The sequence below is a fragment of the Macrobrachium nipponense genome, chromosome 41 (genome assembly GCF_015104395.2).
Source record: "Macrobrachium nipponense isolate FS-2020 chromosome 41, ASM1510439v2, whole genome shotgun sequence".
Taxonomy (NCBI): Eukaryota; Metazoa; Arthropoda; class Malacostraca; order Decapoda; family Palaemonidae; genus Macrobrachium; species Macrobrachium nipponense.
In genome coordinates, this window is record NC_061102.1 from 47,301,555 (window position 1) to 47,329,093 (window position 27,539).

General features: G+C 36.2%; 1 protein-coding gene across 12 annotated transcripts in view; it reads right to left on the reverse strand.

Moving 5' to 3' along the window:
- LOC135212740 (SH3 and cysteine-rich domain-containing protein-like) overlaps positions 1-27,539 on the reverse strand; it is a 635,516-nt gene that overhangs the window by 139,959 nt on the left and 468,018 nt on the right. For 8 of the 12 annotated variants that reach the window (XM_064246464.1, XM_064246463.1, XM_064246462.1 and 5 more), the window contains exons 10-12: positions 21,678-21,820; positions 17,132-17,155; positions 12,610-12,681 (exon numbers count right to left, since the gene is read on the reverse strand). In XM_064246464.1, coding sequence (XP_064102534.1) covers positions 12,610-12,681; positions 17,132-17,155; positions 21,678-21,820 — 239 coding nt within the window. The remainder of the gene's footprint in view (positions 1-12,609; positions 12,682-17,131; positions 17,156-21,677; positions 21,821-27,539) is intronic. The other 4 variants (XM_064246457.1, XM_064246460.1, XM_064246455.1 and 1 more) reach the window with 3 other exon arrangements.

The following is a 27,539-nucleotide window of genomic DNA, read 5'->3' on the forward strand; positions in this document are numbered from 1 at the left end:
CTAAGTTTACATAGGTGTAAAAGCATGAAAGAAACGACAAACACGATGAACATGTCTGGTATATAAGTAAAAATGAAATACAGTAAAAATTAAACAAGTATTAGGAAGTATCACATTGTGAGCAAGAATGTTGCGCAGCACAGTGGCATATTTTATACTCATAATAATATGTTGTGGTTGCTATTCCTTAGCAGTTTCCAAATGACTGAAATGAACATTACTACTATGAGTAGTCATATGTCATTACCTTTCACTTTTCATTCCGACTTCATATTATTAAGAAAAAAAAACTTCATTTTGCCACTCCTGGGGTCTTTTTGTCTTCGAATAATCTGCCAGCAACACAATAATGATTTCTCTTCAATATGATGACGGATTTCATGCAACGCTTCTAACATACAGGCTTGATCTGCAATGGTGCAATAACATCCCCTTATCCAGTAAAAGCAACGTTAAAAGCATCCAAAATCGCATTTGTAACGATAAAACTTTAACTCTTAGATGTGCCGCCAGTGGTAATTCTTCCTCATAAACGCTCAAATAGTCACTTCTGTAGTCTATATGACAACTGACATTTTCAGCAAATGTTCTTGCATTTATGTTTTCTAATGTATTGCTTTCAGACTCCAAATAGTGGGAAAATTTGTTCTGGAGAGCATTCGATATCTAAGAGATGGGATGAATGTTACAATCCTAATTGTTTACCATTTTCAGACAATATACACAACGGAAAACTGTCTGGCGACGTTGCAATGACGGCGATGAAATTAGATCCATTAATTAGGAGCTAATTGCCTTTTCTCTCTTCTATAGACTCTCAGAGCTAATTGCCTTTTCTCTCTTCTATAGACTCTCAGAGCTAATTGCCTTTTCTCTCTTCTATAGATTCTCAGAGGGCTTCCTAGGAGGATTAGTTACCAAACGAGGAGCGGAGTTAGAGAACCTACTAGACGGCTAAGAAGAGAATTGAAGGGTGCGGATAACAATTAGAAAGAGGAAAGCGAGGAAGCTTGGGTCATGGGAACGCTGCAAGTGATCAGTTAGCACCAACTACACGTCGATCAAGGCACACTTGTCAGTGCTAACCCTTTCAAGGTTTTCTGTCATGAAAGACATTATATAATGAAATAGTAGAATAACTGCTGCGGACGCCAGAATTTAACCCCTGACAGTCCCGAAACCAGTATAACATCTTACTATATTACTATACTATAATGGGCGTTATTTCTGTCCATCCGTCTGTCATTCAATCACGGCCAAACGGCTGGTCCGATGGACATGAAGCTTGGCAGGGTTATAGTGGGAACCCCTAAGATGGTTTATAATGGGGTTTTATCCTACCTCCCCCCCCCCCCCCGCTCCGAAGAGGTTGGGGGTGAGAAGGGATTCCCTGAAATGGAGCTGGTTCTGGCGTGAAAGGGGCTGGTTATGCCGGTAGACTTAGTTACTTTACGAATTTATCATACATAATTTCTGTCTTATCATTTGGAAAAGAATGCTAACGGGTAAACATCAATGACATAATAGTTGTAAAAAAAACACTAGCGATCACTTATAAGAAGCAGAAAATTAATATGTTTTTAGTAAGGATTGGTCAAGTGCTTGTTTGAATAACCGAAATATAAATTTTATTTCCACTTGTTGATGTTAAAGAATTAAAAAAAGAAGGCAGAAAAAGCATTCTTTTAATACTCCACACAACTAGTTTGGCCAAACGAATGATCGGACATAAATCTGGAACTTCGGTGAAAAATAATATTCGCTTTTCTTGCAAAGACAAAACAAAGGAGTTTATAAAAGATACCATTAATCTTTGAGTTTTTCGAGAAATCCGAGGAATAAAGGAACACTAGTTGCGCACACACACAAACAGAGAGAGAGAGAGGAGAGAGAGAGAGAGAGAGAAATTATTGAGCTATTGTATTCAAAATTCACCGTAGCTCCATAATAACAGAATGCCAAAACTTTCATATACACACGAACACCACACACACACACACACACACACACACACAGAGAGAGAGAGAGAGAGAGAGAGAGAGAGAATTATTGAGCTATTGTATTCAAAATTCACCGTAGCTCCACCATAACAGAATGCCTAAACTTTCATATAGTGCCTACAAACACATACACACGAACACCACAGAGAGAGAGAGAGAGAGAGAGAGAGAGAGAGAGAGAGAGAGAGAGAGAGAGAGAGAGAGAGAGAGAATTTGGAAGAATTAATGAGCTATTGTATTCAAAATTCACCGTAGCTCCATCATAACAGAATGCCTAAACTTTCATATAAAGCGTACAAACACACACACACACACAAACGAACACAACACTAATTACACCTAAGCAAAAAGCACAGATAACTTACGTAAGAATAGAGAAGATAACATAAAAGTCAAGAGTAGTGAACACAATCATCCAAGCGGATATACGTCCCTGATAGAGCAGCTTTGATATCCCATACATTATGATGATGATGATGATAGAGAAATGTCCCAAAAGATGGGAGACGTTACAAGATTTCCAACCTGTACAGATGAATAGGTATCCCGCAGCTGCCAGAAACTTCCAAAAACGAGCGAAGGAAAAAGCCTCAGAGAAGAAGAAGAACATGAAAAGAAGCGAGGAGAAACTTTTCTTTTTATTTTTTTTCACTTGAAGGCTATACATCCGTCCTGAATAGTAAAAAAAGCAGATTCTCGAGAGAGAGGGAGAGAGGACCATACAAAAAGAAAAAAAAATTATGGAACTTTTATAAACGGATATCTGAGAAAAATACACGTATATGAAAAACCCTGAAGGATGATGGCATCACAGTTTCTCTCTCTCTCTCTCTCTCTCTCTCTCTCTCTCTCTCTCTCTCTCTCTCTCTCTCTCTCTCTCTGTTAGCGGGGAAAGTAGGGGGAGAGCTGAAGATGAATGTCCCTTTTGTCACCTTCGACGAAGTCTATTTCCGGGAAGGCGGCGTCCAAGTGATTCTTTCGATTCAGGTATCTGCCTTACGTTCTCTTCTTGGAGTGGATTCATAAAATCATACGGAGGTATTAGCTATTTCGTCATTCAACAATTCTACAGCATTGCATATGCAATGACGCTTTCGTTATTCAAAAATAAACAATACTACAGCATTCCATATGCAATGACGCTTTCGTTATTCAACAATAAACAATACTACAGCATTCCATATGCAATGACGCTTTCGTTATTCAACAATAAACAATACTACAGCATTCCCATTCATGGGAAGTATAGTAACTGAAGTCGAATATAGCCAAGATGTGTAGAGAGAGAGAGAGAGGAGAGAGAGAGAGAGAGAGAGAGAGAGAGAGAGAGAGAGAATCCTAAGTCTATCACTTCTCTGTTGTAAACCTCATATCTTTCTATAATGGGCTTAATGTCTGTCTGTCCATCTATCATTCAATCACGGCCAAACGGCTGGTCCGATGGCCATGAAACTTGGCAGGTTGTGGTGGGGACACCTTAGATGGTTTATAAGGGGGTTTCATCCTACCTCCCCCCTCCGCAAGGGTGGGGGTGAGAAGGGATTCCCTGAAACGGAGCTGATTCTGTCCGTGAAACGAGGCTGGTTATGCCTGTAGACATAGTTACTTTACGAATTCACACATAATTTCTGTATACATATGTTTTCTAGTCAAGTGAATTCTGACATAGCGAATCATGGAGCAAAGATACCCCCAAAACAAGGCGAGACAAGCTCAGTGTAACCTGAAAAATACATCTAATACATCCTTCGCAGGGAGTTTCATCAAGCTCTCCATGAAATAACAGCCGCCAGTTTCGAGAGCAAAAATAAAAGCTTTCGCTTCTCGCAAAAATATATATGTGATCTGACCCTCATCGTTTCAGTTCTTCTTCCGCGTCCGATATTATTCTCTTTCCATTTCCATTGGCTTGACCCGTTTCCTTCTCTCCCTCAGTCGGGTGGCTGGATCTGTTTGTCTCTTTGAATCTCGGATTAATGGAGTTAGCCTTCGATCATTTGCACCGCCGATTACATTAGACAAACACTTGGTTTTTTCCCTTTGATCATTTGCAACTCCGATTAAATTAGACAAACGCTTGGATTTTTTGCCTTCGATCATTTGCAATGCCGATTACATTAGACAAACGCTCGGATTTTTTGCCTTCGATCATTTGCAATGCCGATTACATTAGACAAACGCTCGGATTTTTTGCCTTCGATCATTCGCAACGCCGATTACATTTGACAAACGCTTGGTTTTTTTGCCTTCGATCATTTGCAACACTGATTACATTAGACAACGGCTCGGTTTTTTGCCTTCGATCATTTGCAACACTGATTAAATTAGACAACCACTTGTTTTTTTGCCTTCGATCATTTGCAACACTGATTACATAGACAACGGCTCGGTTTTTTTGCCTTCGATCATTTGCAACGCTAATTACATTAAACAACCACTTGGTTTTCTTTCATTTTCATCGCTGATTACATTTAGACAATCGCTTGGTTTTTTACCTTTGGTCATTTCCAACGCTGATTACATTAGACAACTGCTTGGTTTTTATGCTTTCACTCATTTCCAACACAGAATACATTAGACAACTGCTTGGTTTTTATGCTTTCACTCATTTCCAACACAGAATACATTAGACAAAAAAAAAAAACCCTGCTTGGGTTTTATGCTTTCACTCATTTTTTCAACACTTTTGAATACATTAGACAACTGCTTTTTGGTTTTTATGCTTTCCCAAACACGTCATTTAACAAAAACTGATACATTAGACAACTGCTTGGTTTTTATGCTTTCACTCATTTCCAACACACTGAATACATTAGACAACTGCTTGGTTTTTATGCTTTCACTCATTTCCAACACTGAATACATTAGACAACTGCTGAGGGTTTTTATTTTTTTGCTTTCACCTCAATTTCCAAACACTTGAAATACATTAGACAATTAGACAATGCTTGGTTTTATGCTTTCATCATTTCCAACACGAATTACATTAGACAATGCTTGGTTTTTATGTTTCACTCATCCAACACTGATATTAGACAACTGTTGGTATTGATCTTTCACTTCTTCCATGATACATTAGACAACCTCTTGGTTTTTTGCCTTCGGTCATTTTCAACGCCGATTACATTTAAACAACTGCTTGGTTTTTTGTTTTGCTCATTTTCAATGCTGATTACATTTAGACAACTGCTTGGTTTTTTGTTTTGCTCATTTCCAACACCAATACATTGGACAACCGCTTGGCTTTTTGCCTTCCATCATTTTTAATGCTGATTACATTTAGAGAACTGCTTGGTTTTTTGCCTTCAGTCATTTCCAATGCGGATTACATTAGACAACCGATTGGTTTTTTGCTTTTGCTCATTTCCAACACCGAATACATTAGACAACCGCTTGGTTTTTTGCCTTCCATCATTTTTAATGCTGATTGCATCAGAGAACTGCTTGGGTTTTTTGCCTTCGGTCATTTTCAACACTGATTACATTTAGACAACTGCTTGGTTTTTTGCCTTCGATCATTTCCAATGCGAATTACATTAGACAACTGCTTGGTTTTTTACCTTCAGTCATTTTCAACGCTGATTACATTTAGACAACCGCTTGGGTTTTTGCCTTCGGTCATTTCCTATGCCGATTACATTAGACAACCGCTTGGTTTTTTACCTTCGGTCATTTTCAATGCTTATTACATTTGAGGCCGCCACTCAAACAACCGTCTATCTGCAAATTTTCGGATTTTGAGTTATACATATTTTCGAATGCAGTAACTCTTCTTCTATATACTAGTGTTTAGAAATTGTAAAAAAAAATACATTTTTTCGCGTTCATAATCTAAGGAGAGTGAGAGTAACTAGAATGTTGAATGCGCAATATTTGTGAGTTGTTATTCGAGTGAAAGAGCCTGGGATGAAAATGAATCGAACAACAGTATATCTGCAAAATTGCAGGTAAGCGGTTATTTGAGAGAAAAGGAGCCCGGAGAATGTTCTGTCGAACAAAACGTTATCTGCATGCGTCCAACAATGAGGTTCTTTGATTTGGTATGACGTCATATTTAAAGAGCACTTAGTTTGGTTGTCATTAATCATTGTTTCTGACAAAAATAACAGTTATTGTGATCATCAACTATACGTAGAAAACATAAGGAATCGAATTAAATGGAAAACAACGCAGTAGAATGTAGTGCTCAGTGTGAAAAGAATAATGCGAGTGCACACGTAACTACTCCTCGGTCTGTTTATGGTAAAAAAACCTAGTGGAAATACCTTCCAATCAGTATACCTTACTGGATTTTAAAAATATATTAGCCTATCATTACTGTACCCATTATTGGATAGTCAGATGTGTTAAATGGGGGAAAAAAGTTAGTCATACTCTTTTTATTATGCATAATTAAGAGTATTAAAAAAATGGTGCTAGTAAATCTTGCATCCTACCATGCTTTTAGGAGTACAGTATGCTTTAATACATTTTTTAGGTATGCAGTTATGTGATTGCACCACGTAGGCCTACTATGAATGATGACCAAAGACGCGTCATAAGGAGAGCTACATAACTAAATAATTTTACAGAACACCATTCTTATACAATAAAGTTTTCTAGTTTTCTTTTTTTTATTTCTTCTTCCTATCATTATATAATTCTACTAGTTTTTAATTATTCAAGTTTCTAAGATCTAGGTTAATATAATGTTGAAGAAAAAAAATGACATCATACCATTCACAATTATCACTTATATCGTCATTCCAAGGTTGACAAACTTCGGTTTTTGCAGTTATAGTGTTGTTTGAGGTACAGTTTGGATACACAGATAATATTTACACACATATTTGTAAAGAGAATGCTTTTAGCTTCATTTTGAAAAAAAAAAGAATGATGTCATAGCATAATATTAACGTAAATATGATAATGTAAACATTGCAAAACTTCAATCGCGTTTTTCATCCTATTTCTGTTTTGTGCAGATTGACGTTTGTTCGAGTGTTGACCTCATTTAGACAACTGCTTGGTTTTTTGCCTTCGGTCATTTCCAATGCTGATGACATTAGACAACTGCTTGGTTTTTTCTTTCACTCATTTCCAACACTGAATACATTAGACAACCGATTAGTTTTTTCTTTCACTCATTTCCAACACTGAATACATTAGACAACTGCTTAGTTTTTTTGCCTTCGGTCATTTCCAATGCTGATGACATTAGACAACTGCTTGGTTTTTTCTTTCACTCATTTCCAACACTGAATACATTAGACAACCGATTAGTTTTTTTGCCTTCGGTCATTTCCAATGCTGATGACATTAGACAACCGATTAGTTTTTTCTTTCACTCATTTCCAACGCTGATCACATTAGCCAACCAATTGGTTTTTTGCCTTCGGTCATTTCCAACGCCAATAAAATTAGACAACCGCTTGGTTTTTTGCTTTTGCTCATTTCCAACAGTTAATACATTAGACAACCGCTTGGTTTTTTGCTTTGCTTATTTCCAACAGTTAATGTATTGGACAAACGCTTGGTTTTTTGCCTTTCATCATTTTTAATGTTGATTACATTAGACAACCGCTGGGTTTTTTGCTTTCTCTCATTTCTAACAGTTAATAAATTAGACAACCGCTTGGTTTTTGCCTTTGATCATTTCCAATGCTGATTACTTTAGACAACCACTTGGTTTTTTTAATTCGATCATTTTGAACGCTGAATACATTAGACAACAGCTTGGTTTTTTACCTTTCATCATTTTCAACGCTGATTACATTTAGACAACTGCTTGGCTTTTTGCCTTCATTCTGGCTCGTTGTTAACGAGTTTCTATACAAAGTTTGAGCGCAAAACATATATCCAATATATCATAAAAATAATTAAGTATTGTAATTGATTTTGCTCTAAACCTCGTGCTTTACTACTCAAGTTGAAACATATTCAATAAATCACAAAATAAGTTGAGCGTTAAATGATTTAGCTTTGAAACTTGTGCTATAAAACTCAACTTCATAGCCAGATCTATACAGTGTTCAGTAACAGTTAGAATATCCACAAGAGAAGTTCAGGATAAGATTATGCCCACGTCTCACTTCGTCTTCCTCATAGTGGCAAAGTGACATTCCATTCCAAATGACACTTCCGTATTTCCCTTCTTATTTATTTATACTTTCGGATAAGCAAACCACCCTCACCTATAAATCGCCTCTACCACAACTAGATACAGTGCTTGATCATTTTCTGTTCCATCCTGGATTAGCTGGAGTTCCTTTGGGCTTCCTTCACACCATAATAATGGGTACAAGTAACCCCATCTCTCACGTGCCTTGATACTTAAAGATTTCTAATGGAATAGGTATCAGGCATTTTCTGGAAGTGCTCTTTCAAGGCGATTTCTCAAACCATGCTATTTTGTTTTTTATAAATATACAAATACTCATCAAAATAACAAAGACCGATGAGCCTACTAGAATTTAACTGATGCATCACCGGTAGACCTCAGCGGCATAATCTAACTGGAGTTGGGAATGTTAAGAAATTCACAGTCTCTTGAAGAACAATCTGTTATAAAAAAAAATCCACAATTATATTTTAAAAGTTAATTACTATGTAATGAAAGACTTTCGAACACCTGAACGGTGTTCCTCATCAGTATAGACGTCTACATTGATGAGGCGAAAGTCTGTTTCTCTAAAAAGTAATATACTTTTATATATAATTGTGGATTTCTTTTTTAACAGATCAGGTACTACAAGGTTATAACCCTCTTTTTTACTTCCCAAGTGACGTTCACTTTGGCTGTGGTTTTATCACGGTGACGTTGCACTATCGTGTATAAGTAGAGGCCAGCTTTCAAAATCCAATCTCACCAACGAATCGTTCCCTAATACAAAACCACTCATTCTATTGTTGTCTACGAAAGCTTCACCATAACGTATGCTATCGATATCAATAGGGCTGTACGAACAACAACAGCCCGTAACCTATAACGAGTTTCATGATTTGAATAATAAATGATTGAGTTTAAATTCATTCGATAAGGATCAGCGAACAAACAGATCGTGTCATATCATAAAAGGTTAAGCTGTTTACTGAAAAAAAGCGCGCCCTTCAACAGGAAGTACTAGTTAGGATTTCGGACCAATCGACCGCTAATTCTTGTTACAAAAAGGGAATTAATACCTTTCACAAGCGGACGTGATTCGTGGTGTTAGCGGCAAAAGCTGATCCAAAAGTGTCCCTTTGTTCAGATTATTGATTTTATTTGTTAAATGGCGACGGGAATAAATCAAAGCGACGGAAAAACAACTGGACGAAAACACCCAACGCGCCAAACATCCCTCACAAAAATAGAATGTAAAAAGACCTCGCTCCTAAGTCTACGGGGATTACTATTCACATTTCAATTACACAGCGTCCCTTCAATTTTAAAATTACAAATCTCAGCGTCCTCACCAATTTACAACTAAAACAAATCTCAGGGGATATTCCCTCCAATCTAACATGGACAAAATATCAGCATCCCTCCGATTGTAAACATTGACTCAAATCTCAGCGTCCCTACAATCTAACATTACAAATTTCAGCGTCCCTACAATCTAACATTAGCAAAATTTCTAGCGTCCCTAACAATCTAACATTCACAAAATCTCAGCCGTCCCTCACAAGCTAACATTTACAAAATCTCCAAGCGGTCCCTACCAATCTAAACATGACAAACGCTTCAGCCCGTCCCCCCCCTACAAATCTTAACATGAACAAATCTCAGCAGTTCCCTACAATCTAACATGGACAAAATCTCCCAGCGTCCGTCCCTACAATCTAACATGACAAATCTCAGCGTCCCCTACACAGCTAACATGGGACAAATCTACAGCGTCCGCCCTACAAAATCTAAACATGGACAAATCTCAGCGTCCCCTACCAATCTAACATGACAAACAAATCTCAGCGTCCCTACAAAGTCTAACATGACAAAATCTCAGATCGTCCCTAGACAATCTAACATGAAACAAAATCTCAGAGTGCCCTACAATATTAACATGACCAAATTCATCAGCGGTCCCTACAACTCTAAACCTATGACAAATCTTCAAGAGGTTCCCGACCATCTCAACATTACAAATATCCGAGCCTCCTCCCTCCAATTTCACGATTGCCTAAAATCTCAGCGTCCCTCCTGATTTACGATTGGCAAATCTCAGGGCCGTCCTCCCTCCAATTTACGATTGCAAATCTCGCTGCATCATGCAAATGAAGGTGCAAAAATGTCCCATAAGAAGATCTAACCAAGAGGCCACATATTCAGCTGATTATTATTACTGATACATAAACACAGGTAACTGGTAAAGTCATCGTGTGCCTTTCATTAGCTCTGGAGAGAGAGAGAGAGAGAGAGAGAGAGAGAGAGAGAGAGAGAGAGAGAGAGAGAGAGAGAGAGAGAGAGTCCTTTTCTCGAAATATCATCCTATATATGTGCAAGCACATACAGATGACTGGGAGCTGATAAAAATAACTATTTAGAAAAAACATGTTGATTATTCATGAAGAACGAATCTATACTCGTTCTTCATGAACAATGCATTCGTTAAAAAAATCTGAAATATAGAAATATATATAAAAAAAAACTTAACTATGCAATACACACTGATATACAGAATTGGCACCAAGAGGATTTCTTGATGAAGAAATTCAACGAAAATTACAATACCAAATGAAACAGGCTTAACACAGCTGAATCTTACACAGCATTAAAAATGCCAGTTCCTTAAGCCCTACGTATGCTACAGAACTACAGTATCAGACTCTCACGAACTTCAACCTTCGGGATCTCTAAGAATATATAATAGGATTAAATCCACCAAGGCATAACTTGACTCACCCTAGCCAACAGTAACCGGGGCTCAGGGAATCAATATTATTCTAGCAATCATGATCTGACACTACAATATATTTGGTTTGGACTCGGTTAAATCAAAGCCGAAACATTTTCCTCGATTGAGATCAAAGTGTTTGTTTGGAAATGATACAAATGACTTTATTTATATCTAGATATAAATATCTAGAGGTTATCTAGAGGTGAACGGAGGGTGTGTAAGTTAATGGGGACACAATACGCACGCCACCAATGTGGCTGGTGTGAGATAGGCAACCTACTACATCCTTTGCATCAGAGGCTGCAAATCCAAGTGGTTATACAAATAAAATCACTTCAATACCATTGTGGCATGACCATGTCGTCATTACCATGAAATAGTGTAATACATTTATCAGTCCATACTGAAAATAAACAATATATTATTAAAATCCAATGACATATGATGTACTTAACCATGCAACATAAATGGATTAAAAACTCTGTTTAAAAATAATATCATCGAGGTAAACAGCTCCGTAATAGATGAGCCACATTTCTTTGATTTGAGAAATGTCTGTGTGGGCATGACATAAATCAGTGTAAATATATATAGCATATGTATCAATAAACCATGCAGAAAACATGCAGATGTATTTGAATAAGGCCGAAGTTATTCAATTAAAATTTCAGTTATTCTACAAATGTTTAATAATAGAATAAATCTACATACCTTACTTTATCTAGGATGTTTAAAGTAACTGACTACTGACTATAATAGTTTAGAAAAGGTATATTTTATATGTTATGACATTTCAGGAAGAGTATATATTATCCATATTTCACGATAGTGTTCATAGTGATCGTCAAATAAGACAGAGACACCTGAAAGAGAAAGAACAGAAGAAGTCCACCAGTCATCCAGTTGTTATTTTCATTCACACTGAAAATGAACAGAATGTCCTGAACATACAGGTACTGTACATGGATGGAGTGAGTTGTAAGCATGATCTACAATGACGAAGTTTTATATATATATATATAATATATATACACCCTCTACCAGGGAAAAGTGTGTGAGCTGAGGTAATCTGCAAGAAGTGCTAAAATAAGGTACAGCCATTTCAAAATACTATTTGTACATGTGACCCTAAGATAAATTTGGGGTCACCATCTACTCTCTACCATAAACCCTGAATTACAGACGCATTTTCCACTAGAAGCTGTCTGGTTCACCCTCTACTCCAACACGAATCTTGAACACTAGAGAAGCAGCAGGAGTAATTCCTGTGTCTCGATAAACAAATGCATGTCAACTAACAGATATCTGAAGTGATAAAAAAAAAGGTTGTGCTTTGGCCTTAGTAATAACAATGACAAAAACTCTTCGTGACGTGAGAAGGATGCTGGATCCACTACAGCTACAACACGTTCTTGAAGGGCCAAAGCACACGAACGCCAGTCATTTGTGCTTCTGTACATACTGTGTGTGGTGTGTGTGGACTAAGTGTTACTTCTTTCTCAACAAGCAAACTAGAGAGTGGTTGGAAGGGGCGTGACTGTTATGACTTACTTGATTTAGCAAACCAAATTTACTGGACAGGAAAGCAGCAGCGTTCTTTACACATTTGATTTTTAGCAACAAACATCAGTTGGTTGTGTACATGTGTTCTTTGACTATGATACATTGCTCCATTTTAGTGAGAGGGATGTGGAGGGGGGAAGGGAGATAACTACTACAGGTGTTCTTTAAGAATCTGACAATCTTAGTATTACCTGTTGGCCATGACGCTGAGAACGGTACTTGAGAAAGTGTACCGCTTCGTCGACGGAGAACCGGGGGGCAAACTGGTGATGCCAAAAGGATTGTTAGTGTATGGCGATAAGTGGACGAGGGATAAAAAACAAAGAAAGAAACAAATGAGAAAAATAAAGATTAAAAAAAAAAAAATTCAATATTTCGACTGCCACTTGACTGCTATTTCAACTCTTGACTCTTAAGATTTCACAAGATTGTCTCCGAAAGGTGGACTGCAAGTTATGTGACACCAAGATGAACATTGTAATAGTTAAATAATCATCTATGATAGAGAGTGAATGCTAATAATAAAGAAGTCTAATGTGAGCAAGCTGACAGTTAGCAAATCAAATCATTCCAACCATTACGAAAAGGGATTAGCTACAATAAAACGGTAGACTATAGTAAAACCTTTCGGAAACTTTCCAAGGGATTGAATGAATCTCTCGTGAAATGCAAAATGACTCACAACATGAAATGAGAGAAGATACTCTAAGTGGCATTACACACAATATTTCCAACACCATATAATCTACAGTGAAAGTGGAACATTCCCAACCTGGCACAATAATTAGAAACATGAGCAACACGGCTACAGTGTTGGTTACAAAATTCAAAATCAAGTGGCAGTCAGAGTGTAAAAAGATGTTACTGTATTCTTGGGCCACCAACAAAACAGCCTTAGTCTCTCAGAAGTGATTGACACAGCAACTATGCCAATTGCTCGTTGATCCTACGTCAGGCAGTGACGCGGATTAGTTATTTAAACACTAATTGGCAACTCAATACCAAGTGACAAAAGCTAGCCTTCGCCGTCCTTCGACATCCTTCCCTTCGGTTTTGACAATGAAATTATTCGGGATTTTGATGAAAATTTAACGAATTTCAAACTAGCAGCATCGATTATCAATTATAGCATATTTTTTCTCTATTTATATAACGAAGATTTTAAAATGTCTATGAAATACAAGGAGGATTTTTAAGATTCACTGCGCATGGCAGCCGTAACAGGTAAGAAATCCCCTAAAAACACTATAACTTCATCACGCAATTTGTAAACCCAGTGAGTCGTTACGAAGAGTCGGGCGCGAAGGAGAGGCCGTTGGTCAGCTGAAAGAAATAAATGAAGCCGTCGTACTGGCCACTTAAAATCTAATCCAATATATTCATATTCTTCATCTCAGCAAGGAGAAATGAACTTTTCATCTAGGTTGGAAAGAGGTTTCAGTCAACTATAAAATCACTCAGCAAGTGAAACTGTGCAAAAAGAGAGAACTCGCTCTGAAAAAATAAATGGAAAGCCTCTAATGACACAATGGAACGTGCTACTAACAAACCAGCGAATTCCACTCACGAGTAAAACAAGTAACAAATAAACATGTGATTAGCACGAAATAAAAAAACATGCATTCTTGCTTGCTTTAATAAATCTGAAAGAAACAGAATGAAAACAACCACACAACACCAAGATGTGTAAACATTGCTTCCGGATACTATAAACGTGTCAGAGAATTGAAGTTGTTAGTAAAATCAACCATACATCCACACTCTCTGTCACGGCCAACGAAGAAATGGCACTACAGTAAATTCACATCAACCGTGCATCTAATGTCTAGGCCAGTCCGTTACGACGCTCCTGATTGGGGCTGGAAACTCTCAGTCTCTCTCGAGGGAGTTCACATAGGCAGGATGATGTATGTTCTAACTTCTCCTGAAGGATATTTTTGAAAGACGTATCCCTCAGAAGTGGAACATACATCATCCTGCATATGTGAACTCTGTCGAGAGACGGAGCGTTTCCAGCTCTGCGATTGGCTTATCAACAGCCAATCAGGAGCGTCGTAAAGGACGGCTGATGTGAATCTACAATAGTTAGTTTATTTCGGAGATCGTCGATCTGAGCGGGTTAACTTACGGCAATCATAGCTGACACTCAATTCACGAAATGCAATAAATCTTCACAATACAAAGGAGTAAGTTGACATAAAACTACATCCAGACTCGTGTATTCCTGACAGACTTTTACGAGACAAGACTCGCTTTCACAGACTTACGCCTTGATCTAGATATAAACGTATCTGGTCGACATACGTACGATTCAAAGTAACTTGAATAAGGAAATGAATTCAATGGCAATGCACAAATGTCACTCGTCAGTTTGAGACGGAATCTTTTACCGAGACATTTACAAAAACAAGTGATAAAAAACGTTAACGTAATCACGTTCAAGAGAAGTAAACATTACACAGAGAAACTATCGCAAATTGCTGGCAAAGGAAATATCCGGAAAATAAACAAACAAATATTCTATCAACAATTTGGAAGAATATTCAGACACGTAGAATGTAGTCCACATTTTTTAACTGACATAAACGCAGACGTGACATTTAAAGTTGATCATAAATTCATTTGTGTGCCATGCGTTTACATACATACAACTAATACACATCATACTACAACAACACACACACACACACACACACACACACACATATATATATATATATATATATATATATTATATATATATATATATATTGTAAAGAACCTACAGCAGATATACAGGAAACAAGTCAGACCTAATGCTATCCTGTACATTTCCCAAACGCATCTGCGGGATACAATATGGATATAGTACAGGAATCACAGCAGCTGCTGATTTATCTCCAATGTTTTCTCTTGCTGGTTCTGGAAGGATGGTTTGTCACATAAACCTGACGAAAATTATATATATATATATATATGATATTAGTATATATTATATATTATATATTATTATATATATATATATTTTATAATAAAGGTATAAGCCACGAAGGAAAGTGAAACACTGGAGTAGCTGCAAGATCTTTCGGCTCAACGTCCTTGACTTAGCAGACTGAGTCGAAAGATCTGGTAGCTAATCCAGTGTTTCACTCTCTTTCGTGGCTTATACCTTTATTTATGCATTTATCACGTTCCAATCTTTCGTGATTCAGTTATACATACATACATACACACACACACACACACACACACACACACCATATATATATATATATATATATATATATATATATATATATATACATATATATGTATATTAGGAATACATATACTTATTTAGGGTCAAATGTTATCAACAGACACACATTCGTAAACGCACTCAAAGTAAACACAACCATTTAAAAAAAATCGTCCGACACACATGGCGATATCTGAAAATGAAAACGGGCAATAAATATATAAACAAATAAATAAATAAATAACAATTGACAGCGACAATTAACCAGTGAGCAAACAAACACAGATGTAGACGAATAGCCACAGCCAGTGCTGCAAATGCAAAAAGCGTCATAAGAAGCAGAGTATAATGGTCTAATTAACCATTGCAAGAAGCGACAAGTTCTGCGTGAAATGAAACAAATGACGCACTGCGATGCTAATCGGGGTTACCCCTAAAAAAAAATATGTGATGCTGTTGTAAATCATGCTCAAGTTCTTGTGATAACAGTGATAAGTTACATTTTCTGATTTGGGAGTAACTTGGTGTGATCGTTTTCTTATTTTACATATATAATATATATATATATATATATATATAATATATATATCTATATATATATATATATATATTCATAATATATATATATTTGTGATATATATATTAATATATATATATATATAATATATATATTCTATATATATAGATATATATATTATATTATATTATATATATATTATATATATATATACTATATATATATTATATATGTATGAAATATATATATATATATATATATATGTAGATAATTATATTATTATATGTATATATTATACTATATATATATATATCATATAATATAAAATGCGCCCACAAAAATGCCAAGATATAGGAAGCAAGTACTATATTCCGGAGACTGCTGTCTCTCTGAACAGAGAGAGACAGCAGTCTCTGAAATATATATAGTACAACTTACTTTCTATATTTTTGGCGTTTTTATGAGCTCCTTTCATTATTAGATGGAATTATGTTGTAACAGAACATTTTTACGTGTCATATATATATATATATATATATATATATATATATATTATATATATATATATTAGTGATGTATTTAGATATGTTAATCACAATTCCATAGATACTCCCAAACGCCAACACTACCAGCATGATTTAAAACAAGAAAACAAACAATAATAATAAGCTCATTACCAGCGTTCATAACAGCGAAAATCTAACACCAAGATTACGGTGAGGTGGAATGTACTTATCTGTATCAACTGACTACACAAACAACACTGATTCTAGACGATGGTGACAAGAAAAAACATCAACAGACGAACGACAGAGAAAAAAGGCCTATGGGGAATCGCCTATGAGAACGTAGAAGTAGAAGGTGGGATTAGAAGGAGAAGACGGAATAAATAAAGAGGTATGGTGAACAACTAACGTTTCTACAATTCAAAAACTACTACTAGTTTTTTTTTTTTTTTTTTTTTTTTTTTGCTTATTACCTGAAAGTCACCTGGGTGGGGGCCCTGGGTAGGAAAGTTCAAATGCTTTTATGAGCGGAGAGACCAACACAGAGAAATTAAAACATTCACACATTGAACAAAAGAGCACGTTATGAGAGACAGTGAGTTTTGTCACACTCATTGACAATCTACCACATAATTAAGACAAAAAAAAAAAAAAAAAAAAAAAAAAAAAAAAAAAAAAAAAGACTTGAGCTTCTTATGCTCGTTTTTGCTCACCACTACCACATAACCGATAAATTATGAGCCTGTCACACTCATTGACACTGCCACATAATTAAGTGGTACGTCTAAGGTAAGTCAATCTCATGACATCAAGAGGTTTGCATTATGAATTTGAATAGGTGCTTCTCCAAATTATTATTGTTTTTGGGCGAAACATATTTCCAGACACATGAATTTTCTGCAGTGTATAATAACAACTGTATAATACAGTGGTTCTCAACCTGGGAGGGTCACGCCCTCTAGAGGGAGTCGTTTGCAGTTTCTGGGGGAGGCGTGAGCCCTAAGGAAACATTTTGAATTCTATAGTTATATTAGCTATAACTGTAGTGTCCTATGGTCTACTACTAATTTTTTGTATCATTTTCCTTCAAATCTGGGAAGGAATTTTACTCACAGATGCAAAGGGGGGGGGGCGTGGAGGGAAGGACCAACTCTTAAAAGGGGGCGTGGCAGAAGGACCAACTCTTAAAAGGGGAAAACGTGGCAGAGGCCAACTCTTAAAAGGGGGCGTGACAATAAAAGGTTGAAAACCACTGGTAGAGTACATTCACGTAAACTTAAATGTAGAGGGAAAGATAATACATGAAATAGCTATTACTGTTATTACCAAATTGCCACATTCCTATGTTAATAAGGAAGTTTCAACAAAATACAACAGCTTGAAAAATTTTTTCGACTTGTGAAGAAAATGATTGACCTCACAATCAATATGAATGGAGCAACACATACGTATGTATGTATGTATATATATATATAATATATATATATAAATATATATAATATATATCTCACATACATATATATCATATACATAAAACTCTAACTTTTACATTAGGAATAATAAAGTTATTAGATTTAGCATAACAATTAAAAGAGGAAGAATGAAGTTTTGAAAAATACTCTAATCATCAAAACGAAAAATATGATAAAACTAAGAAAGAAAATTTAAAAAATAAGAGAGAAAGAGTAACAGAGTACAAAATTTCTGGGCACGAGTAAAAGGCTATAAATACGTATAAACAAAACCAGAAAAAATAGTCAATCTAGGAATAAATATAAAAAAATACAAACAACTAGAGTTACAGAAAAAGTAGAGTCATAATGAAGCCCAACATTGAAAAGAACACAAACATCTATATTACATGAATACAATCGAAAACGTCATAAAATCAACTATATATAAACACAGAACAAAGGAAATAACTAATAAAACACTGGCGAAGAATCAGTTTCAACTAGGAGAGGAAAGAGGAACTTTCACTCTCAGTTGCGCCAAACAGTAATGACTGTAGTAGATTATCATCAACCGTGCATGTGATGTCTAGGCCAGACGTTCCTGATTGGCTGTTGATAAGCCAGTCACAGGGTGGAAACTCTCCTCAGTCTTTCTCGAGAGTTCACATGGGCAGGATGTATGTTCCACCTCTCCTGAGGACCAGTCCTCAGGAGTGGTGGAGCATACATCCTGCCTATGTGAACTCTCGAGGGAGACTGAGTGTCTCTAGCCCTGTGACTGGCTTATCAACGGCCAATCAGGAGCGTCGCAAGAGACTGGCCTAGACATCACATGCATGGTTGTTGTGAATCTACTATAGTTTCTTGTATACACAGAAAGAATAACACACCACGCAACTGACTCCTTAGGCAGTTGTGAATTACAAAAAAAAAAAAAAAAAAACATTTATAACCAATAAACAGACAACGTTTTCATCTTCGGTGTCCAAAACCGCTACGATCCACCGAAGATGCGTTAAAAATGTACACTCTGAATCTTATCTGATGACGTACAGTTGGCTGCGGTTGTACCGATACACCTGTGATTCTTTGGACTCCGTTGCTACGACGGGGTAAGACAAGATTCTTTCATCTTCATGACAAGAGGTAGCGCTAAGAGCCAAAGCAGCAATTCAGAAGAGCATCCAAAGTAGCTGAGGTGAACATGAATCTAGGAGCCCTGGCGTATCTTGTACAAGAGCAGGCAACTGTAAATCAATCCTAAAACCTTTTTCCCCCCCTTGGATGAATATAAGTAAGCCTAATGAGAGGGGGAATTTTCAGATGGGCTAATTAATCAACGTAATTAGCCACCATCTGGTCCAAATTTTGTTCTTTTACATGATATGCACCTACCTAAACTCATTATGATTTTTCATATTAGCGCCTATTGACATCACGTGGTAAAAATCAACGTCTACTCTAGGAAAGACTATAAATACTTTTATCACTAACGTATACACATCAGAGCACCAACAACATACACACATATCGACCAACACACTCTAAACAGTTCACTTCTCAAATCTCCCCTGAAAAGCTGAAAAAAAAACATTAGACACGAATAACCTGTTTGTCTCCTTCAAATCACAATGGTAAAAGGTTCCACAGGGACTTAAAAGCTATGTGTTATTAACTATTTTGGTGCCATATAAAAAAAAAAAAAAAAAGTCTCTCCAAGGGAAAAAACGTGAAAAATGTTAAAATTTAGTGGCGTAAAAAAAAAAGCCTCAAGGCCAAAAAATTTGAGCAAAACTTACTTTTCTACAGCCATCGTTACTTGACTATGATTAGGCTCCCAGGATCTTCCCTTACTCAGTTCATGTGATTCATATCTTTTCATGTCACAGGGATACAGACACTCATCGAATGCCTTTCAATCTTTGCGACGGGAAAATGATATAATCTATCGGAACAATAAATAGACGTTTATACAAAATATACCATAACTATGACTCGGTAACGAATCAATACAGACCGGGCAGGTACGTGGTGCTACAGCCTTAAAAAGAATGTGTTATTGGCAGAGAGGAGCGAGAGAGAAGAAGAGAGAGACCGGGACGAGGGGATAGGGGTGGGAGGGGGGAGCCCCCATGGGGTAGGAGGAGATAAATGAGACGCCTGAATCCGGGAGATGAAGAGTGGATGAGGGATTTGAAGACTTATTGAAGGGGAGGAGGGAGGGAGGGAGCGGCGGAGAGGAGGAGGAGAGGAAAGGGGAACGAAGGTTGCAAGAGGGTGTTTGGAGAGAACGAGAGAATCGGAGATGCGGCACGAATGCCGAGGATTCGAGAGGATGGGACGAGAGAGAGAGAGAGAGAGAGAGAGAGAGAGAGAGAGAGAGAGAGAGAGAGAAGGGGGGGAGGTTAGATTTAGCTGTGATCTGAAAATTATTGTACTCGGAATTTAGTGCTTCATCCACGGAAGGTGGATACTGGATGAAACAAAATAAAAAAGTTGAATAGGTGCTCTTTGTATCATCAAATTCACGTATACTTTGGCTCTAAAGAGGGAGAAATCCTGAGCAGTGTGAAATCTAATCTAATCGAAGCAATTGACACAAAATAATAAAAGAAAAATGTAAAAAACAGACATAATAAAAATAAAACTTCTGGTAATAAGAAAACACCCTCATTCTTTTGACAAAAAAAATTGTAGGTATTTTAAGCCCAACACACATTAAATCGAGAGAATATGAAAAACTATAATGCAACGAATGCTCTACAAAATGTTAGCCACAAAGATATATAAAAAATATAATAGCAAAAGAATATACCCGGATGTGGGCAACTATTACCTTAAAATCACTGAAACAAGACAAAATACAAAAACACGTAATGATCGCTGTGTTAAAAAAAATTGCTTTTTGCCGAAAACTACGAGTTTTAGTCTCTACAGTTAAAAAAAACGGACCCTTAAATAGTGCTATCTAACTGGAATAAGGCAGGTAACATGTATGGAAAAACGTATAGCCTAACACATAGTAGAGGCATGGAAAAAATATCTCCGTCCTCTGTGACATAATAAGAGAAATGAATCACAGAACTGGATCACTGGAAGAGACCCACAAACTCCTCTCTCTAAAGACCCCACACAGCTATGGGTCACTATGCTAAATGAGTTTGTCTTCGCCTCTATACATCACTTACGTTAGAAAGTATTACAGCAGAATTCTTTTAAATTTTTGAAAACAAGGGCCTCTCACATCATTTCATTTAGAGGGTTAACGCACTTACGTTTAAAAGCTTATACAAAATGAGAGATTCGAGTCGTGCAAACTCATTTAGCACACCGTCTTCATATTTTCTGATGCATCCTCACGATGGCCACCTTGTGAATTATTCGAATGATTTTCATGGGATTGTAACAGTGGAGGAGGAGGAGGAGGAGGAGGAGGACTCTCACCTACCAATGTCGCCCGTGGCGTATATACCTTTTCCTAAATTCTATAGTAATACTCTTTTCATAGCCACTAGAATGAAGGGAAAACTGAGAACCCAAAGAAGTAAGGCATTCTTGTACTTACTTGCTTCCCGAAGAAGGCTCCGAAGTCTTCAGGGACTTGAATGCCTTCATCCATTTGGTCTTCATACTACCGCCGCTAGAGTTCGACATTTTTCTCTCTCGGCCCTCTGCTCCTCCCGAGTCTTTCGATGCAAATAATTCTTTCTGTCGAAGACAAAAAAAAAAAATACAATTAAAATTAAAAAGGTCATGGTTCAAATTTCAAAGGAAACATTATATGAAAGCACCCTGGACATACAGTTAAAATACATCTGATAAAGTTCAACAAATAAATCAATTATGAAAACGCGAAAAATTAGAAACAGCATTTCTCCCTCACATGACGTCACTTGGTTCAAATTTCAAAGTAAAAACTATATGAAAGCACCCTGGACACACTTAAAATACACTTGATAAAGCTCAGTAGCGAACACAAAAAAAAATTATGAACACTAGAAAAATTAGAAACAACACTTCTTCCTCACTTGACGTCACTTGGTACAAATAAAACGTATGAACTCTCAAGTTACAATTCTTACGAAATGAAACTACTTCTTTGGCACGAGTATACTCAGAGTATAGCATCCCTCCGCGATAATATGTACCCAGCTATGAAGCATTAAAACAAAGAGCGAGTGTAGTATATTAACAGGATGCCTGCATAATTGTGAACTAAAATCACATCTCGAGACCGTCCTCTTCCTAATGAATATATCTGTCAAATCTCATCAAATTCGGTTTCACGTTCTTGAGAAAAACCTGATGATTAAGAGACAGACAAGACAGACAGACAGACAGCGAGACAGATAAGGAAGAAATCATAACCTCTACTAATTCTATTTGAACAGTTATAAACACAAAGCACAAGAACATGAACAATACACAATGAACAGAGATGGACTTAGTTCATGACACAAGGCGGAGCAAGAAGGGGTAGACCAGTGGTTCCTAAACTCTTTATAGCCACGCCCCCTTCTAAGAGTTGGTCCTTCCCTCCACGGCCCGCCAGTCCCACTTGCAGCTATGAATAAAATTCTCTCCTAGATTTGCAGGAAAATAAAAACAAACGAGAAACAGAATGCGTTTCGAGGGACTGGGAGGGAGGTGAATCACTACAAAAACATGGTAAACCCAGCGTGTCTGACTAGAGTGTAGTAGACTATAGGAAAGTGACGTTATAGGGCGATACCTTTAATACTTTTCTCATAAACTTCTGAATCTTAGTTCCTCCTTACTAAACTACGTCATACTTCCGTAACTAGTTACGATATTCCCTTCATCAGCCTGGGTGCGCTCTGTTTTTGAATTATCACAAAGAGGAATATGGCACTTATCATTTTCTTACAAAGAAGAAAGTGTTGCTAATAAAATGTAAAAAGTCACATGAAACTAATTGCCAAAGAGATAAAGGAATATCTGTGAATAAATTATTAATCCAAATTCTAGGAGAGAGAGAGAGAGAGAGAGAGAGAGAGAGGGTCTCATGACTCGAGGTGATCCACCCGACGAACGAACACAACCTTCGTTATGAACGTGAAACAAAGAAGTTTGTAAAAAGTTGCTTGATATTAAGACCTTACCCCAAACAATCCGGCACGGAACAAGGAAGGGGGGGGGGGGGGGGGGGGGGGGGGGGCGGCAGGAGGAACCTCTTATAAAAGCCACTCGTGGCAGGTCGGCGCGACGCGACGGTTAGGATTTCCACGTTGAGAAACTTTCGAATTCATTGTTGTTTCCAAGTATGATAAAAAAAAAAAGAGAGAGACTGAATGCATAAAAAATAAATACAGTATAAAATAATGATAAGAATTTGATCTCAATGGAGTTACTCCCTGAATGGTCTTCTCATGTATTACATCAATGTAAACCATATCGTATTGAAAACGGCAGGCTATATTTTAGTAACTTTCACGGAAGAGAGAGAGAGAGAGAGAGAGAGAGAGAGCGAGAGAGAGAGAGAGAGTACCTTACGACAAGCAAGATTGAGAGGAGGATATGAACCGGAATGATAAACAATGAAAAATGACAATGGCTTCTAAAAATGAGAGAGAAAAAAAAATGTTATGATTATATAGATCAGTTTCGAGTGGTTACACAGAAGGGATTATTATATGTATGTATGATATGTATATGTATGTATATGTATATATATAATATATATATATATATATATATATATATATATATATATATATATATATATAATAAAAACTAAAAACGATTAAGGAAACATTTTCCTTTTAACATGATAAAATTCAAATATGTCATATTCATTTTACAGAGAGAGAGAGAGAGAGAGAGAGAGAGAGAGAGAGAGAGAGAGAGAGAGCAATATCGATATACAATCACTCAGAACACAAAACTTTTCCCGCTACGACTAAAGCGAGAAAGCTGCAAGTGATTGGAACAGGAAGTAACAACTCAATGTTGACGACATTAAAATGAACTAGGAGAGAGAGAGAGAGAGAGAGAGAGAGAGAGAGAGAGAGAGAGAGAGAGAGAGAGAGAGAGAGAGAGATCTTCCAATTATTTACTCTTACGATGATGACTTGAAATTTCAAACTTCACACACACACACATATATATCCATATAGCACGAAGGATCACGTACTTGAGAATATCCTTAAACCCACGGTGTGAACAGAAAATATAGAATATATACTAAGAAAGTATATATATATATATATATAATATATATATATATATATATATATATATATATATATATATATATATATATATATATATTATATATATATATACATTCATATGTGTGTATATATATGGTTTATTAAACTATATATATATGACTTATAATATATATATATATATATCTATATATATCTGTAATATTAATTATACTATATATATATATAATATATACTATTATATTATTATATATATATAATATATATTATTATATATTATATACTTTTTTTAAGGGCTAATGCACAGGCCGGTTCGACAGCTATCTCCAGTGCTTTTTCAGTCCGCAGAAAGAATAAAAACCTACTTCAATACTAATGGATATTCATTCCTAAACAGCAGCTGTTTCGACAATCTATGGTCCTCTTCATTCTAACCTATATTCACAATGGAATTGTATAATAATACATGGCGGAGTTTCAGAAAAAAAAATTCTAAAAACTAGTCCGAAGAAATGAAAGAAATGCAAAAATTTGAAAAAATATTGAGAAAATTCTCTGGCTATGGCCGCTCCATGAATAGCCTAGTTCCAGCAAGAGCTCCAAAAATCTCCAGCCATCCTACATCTGCAAACAGGCTCCAGATTCCCTGGAACTCCAAAGGCAGTTCGGACCATCGTAGTTGGCACGTTTGTCAATGTAGATTATTTAACTCCCTTTTAAGGGTATGCACACGATAGCCTACAGTATTAAGAAAATGCTTAAATACACAGGTTATATAAACGAGGGAAATGTATGTAACCTTGTATCTAATCGTAAGGTCTTTGGTGTAAACTTAGGTTACTGTCTATCTTCGAAAGAGGATGGAAAGCCTCCCGGAATGAGGTAAATTGAGTACTGACAGCTGCCGTTGAGATGGGGGTCATGGGATGATAAACTGACAATCGTTAGAATTCTACGACCAAAAGGGAATATACGAGTATTCCTGTTAATTGTACTCGGCAAACCAACACAAAGGTCTTCGGTGATAAGAAAAGGCTCCATCAAAGACAGAAATTGCTGTAAAAGGGTTCTTACAATAACCCGGGGATATCAAGTCAGCTCCGACAGTAAGCAGTTAAAAATCAATTAAAATAATCTGCAATAGGTTTTTAAAGAAAGCAAAACATTTCCAAAATATTTGCCTCACGAGGTGCTATTTCCCATAATAAGCCATGATAACATCAAAGCATTGAAAAATGACTCCATATCTTATGCACGTTTCAACTACGTATGTTGTAAATGCCAAAACATAAACATAGAGGTAAAGATGTATTACATATAACCAAAAAACATAAAAAACATTCCATTTTAGGAAGGTATCACCGATGAGTCATGAGAATTAAATTAATATCTTAAGGGAATTTTACTCAAAATATGGCAATATATAATGAATCAATGCATACGAGATGTCATTGATAAGAGTTCAAAAAATTCAGTAATATACTGGGGTCTTTTTTTTTAATATGGCAATTTATAATGAATCAATAGATATGAGATGTCATTGATAAGAGTTCAAAAAATTCAGAAATATACTGTTTTTTTCCCATTTGCTGACTTTTGTCAGTTTTCACTTCAGTCCTCCGTTAGATAATGGCAATTGTTCTATGATTAAAAGAAACTGGAGCTTTCAAGTTTCAGATATACATAATCAACCAAGTTTTAGTAATACGTAATCAATCATACAACGAAATACAATCATACAACTGCTGTATATAACTTTTCAACCGACCTATCTTACCTATAATGTTATGTTATTATCTATGTCCTACGAGACCACCATGAATTGAATCATAAACTTTTCAAATTGAACATCTCAAAAGGAAATATGAGAATGTAATTAAGATCGTAAATCATAAGATGCAACTTTTATATAAGATCACAAATTATCCGTGAGGCTGCAGACTTTTTAGAGGAGTGTCAGAATCTACATATTACTTTATTATTTGGTTTTAAAAATTTCTTTGGACCACATAAATCCAGAGAAAGGTATTTCAAGAAGGCTTGATGACCAATTAGCGATCGTATATACAAAAGAAATGGAATTCTATAACTAAAGCTTGAACAATTAGCAATCTTATATAAGCTATTGAATCAACAATAGAGCCTTGAGACCAATTAGCGATCATATATACAAAAAATGGAATCTATAAACTCAACAATTCTGGAAGTTTTCTCGTCTGCACCAAACCTCCTAAAAGAAGAAGGCGGACCACCATCAGCCAGTCGTTAACCGAAATCCGTCTACATAAAAGCCCAACGTAGGAATCTAAAGCTGGTAATGAGCATCTGTGATGTCTTTAACTTTGCATAATGCATCGCTGTTTAGTGAAAATACTTCGTAAGGTCAGCAATGTCTCCTTAGCCTTCGCGTTTTATTTTTTTTTTTTTCTAATCATCTCCTTTACTACGACGCATGCAAGTGTAAGGAGATTACTATTCATTTTACAGCTGATGTCATGAATATGCTTTAGTCTCTGAGGACGACTTATGCGATCATAACTGAATATGTATAACTTGGTCTAATCGGGTACACAAGAGCAACGGAGATTAGAACTTAATTATTTGTAAAATGAAATTAGTCTCGGTTAAAAATCGTCCCCAAAAAACAAACGCTAAATATGTATGTAGATCGCAATTATAAAAGCACTAAGAATACACTTCAACAACACCAATAAATTGCGAACCATGCTAAGAAAGCTCTTCTCTATAAATCTAGTAGGCTTTAGTACCTTAATGAATCTCAGGCAGTTTTGTAAATGAGAACGTATAATGAAATACATTTAAGACATAAGAGTTGTGGCTATTGGACATGATTTCTTTGCTAGGAAGAGTAAGTAGATGAGTGACAGTTATGACGTAAGGAATTCAAAACATAGACCATCTTCCCCATATCCAAAATTTCATAACAAAAAATGTATAACAACGGCAATAATAATAATAATAATAATCATAATTAATAATAATAATAATAAAATAATATAATAATAATAACAATAATATGCTGGAAGTAAACCCTCTTTTAAAACATGTTTTATTAAAAGTGATTGCTGCCTCAGCTGCATTAATTTTATACAGGTTCTTCTCTATTTTTCTAATAATTGCTTTCTCATTGTTGCTTAAACTGGTCAGCAACGCACCGAAGGTTGACATATCTCAATTAGGTCAAACGATTGAATTTATTGGTAAAAAATTTCAGT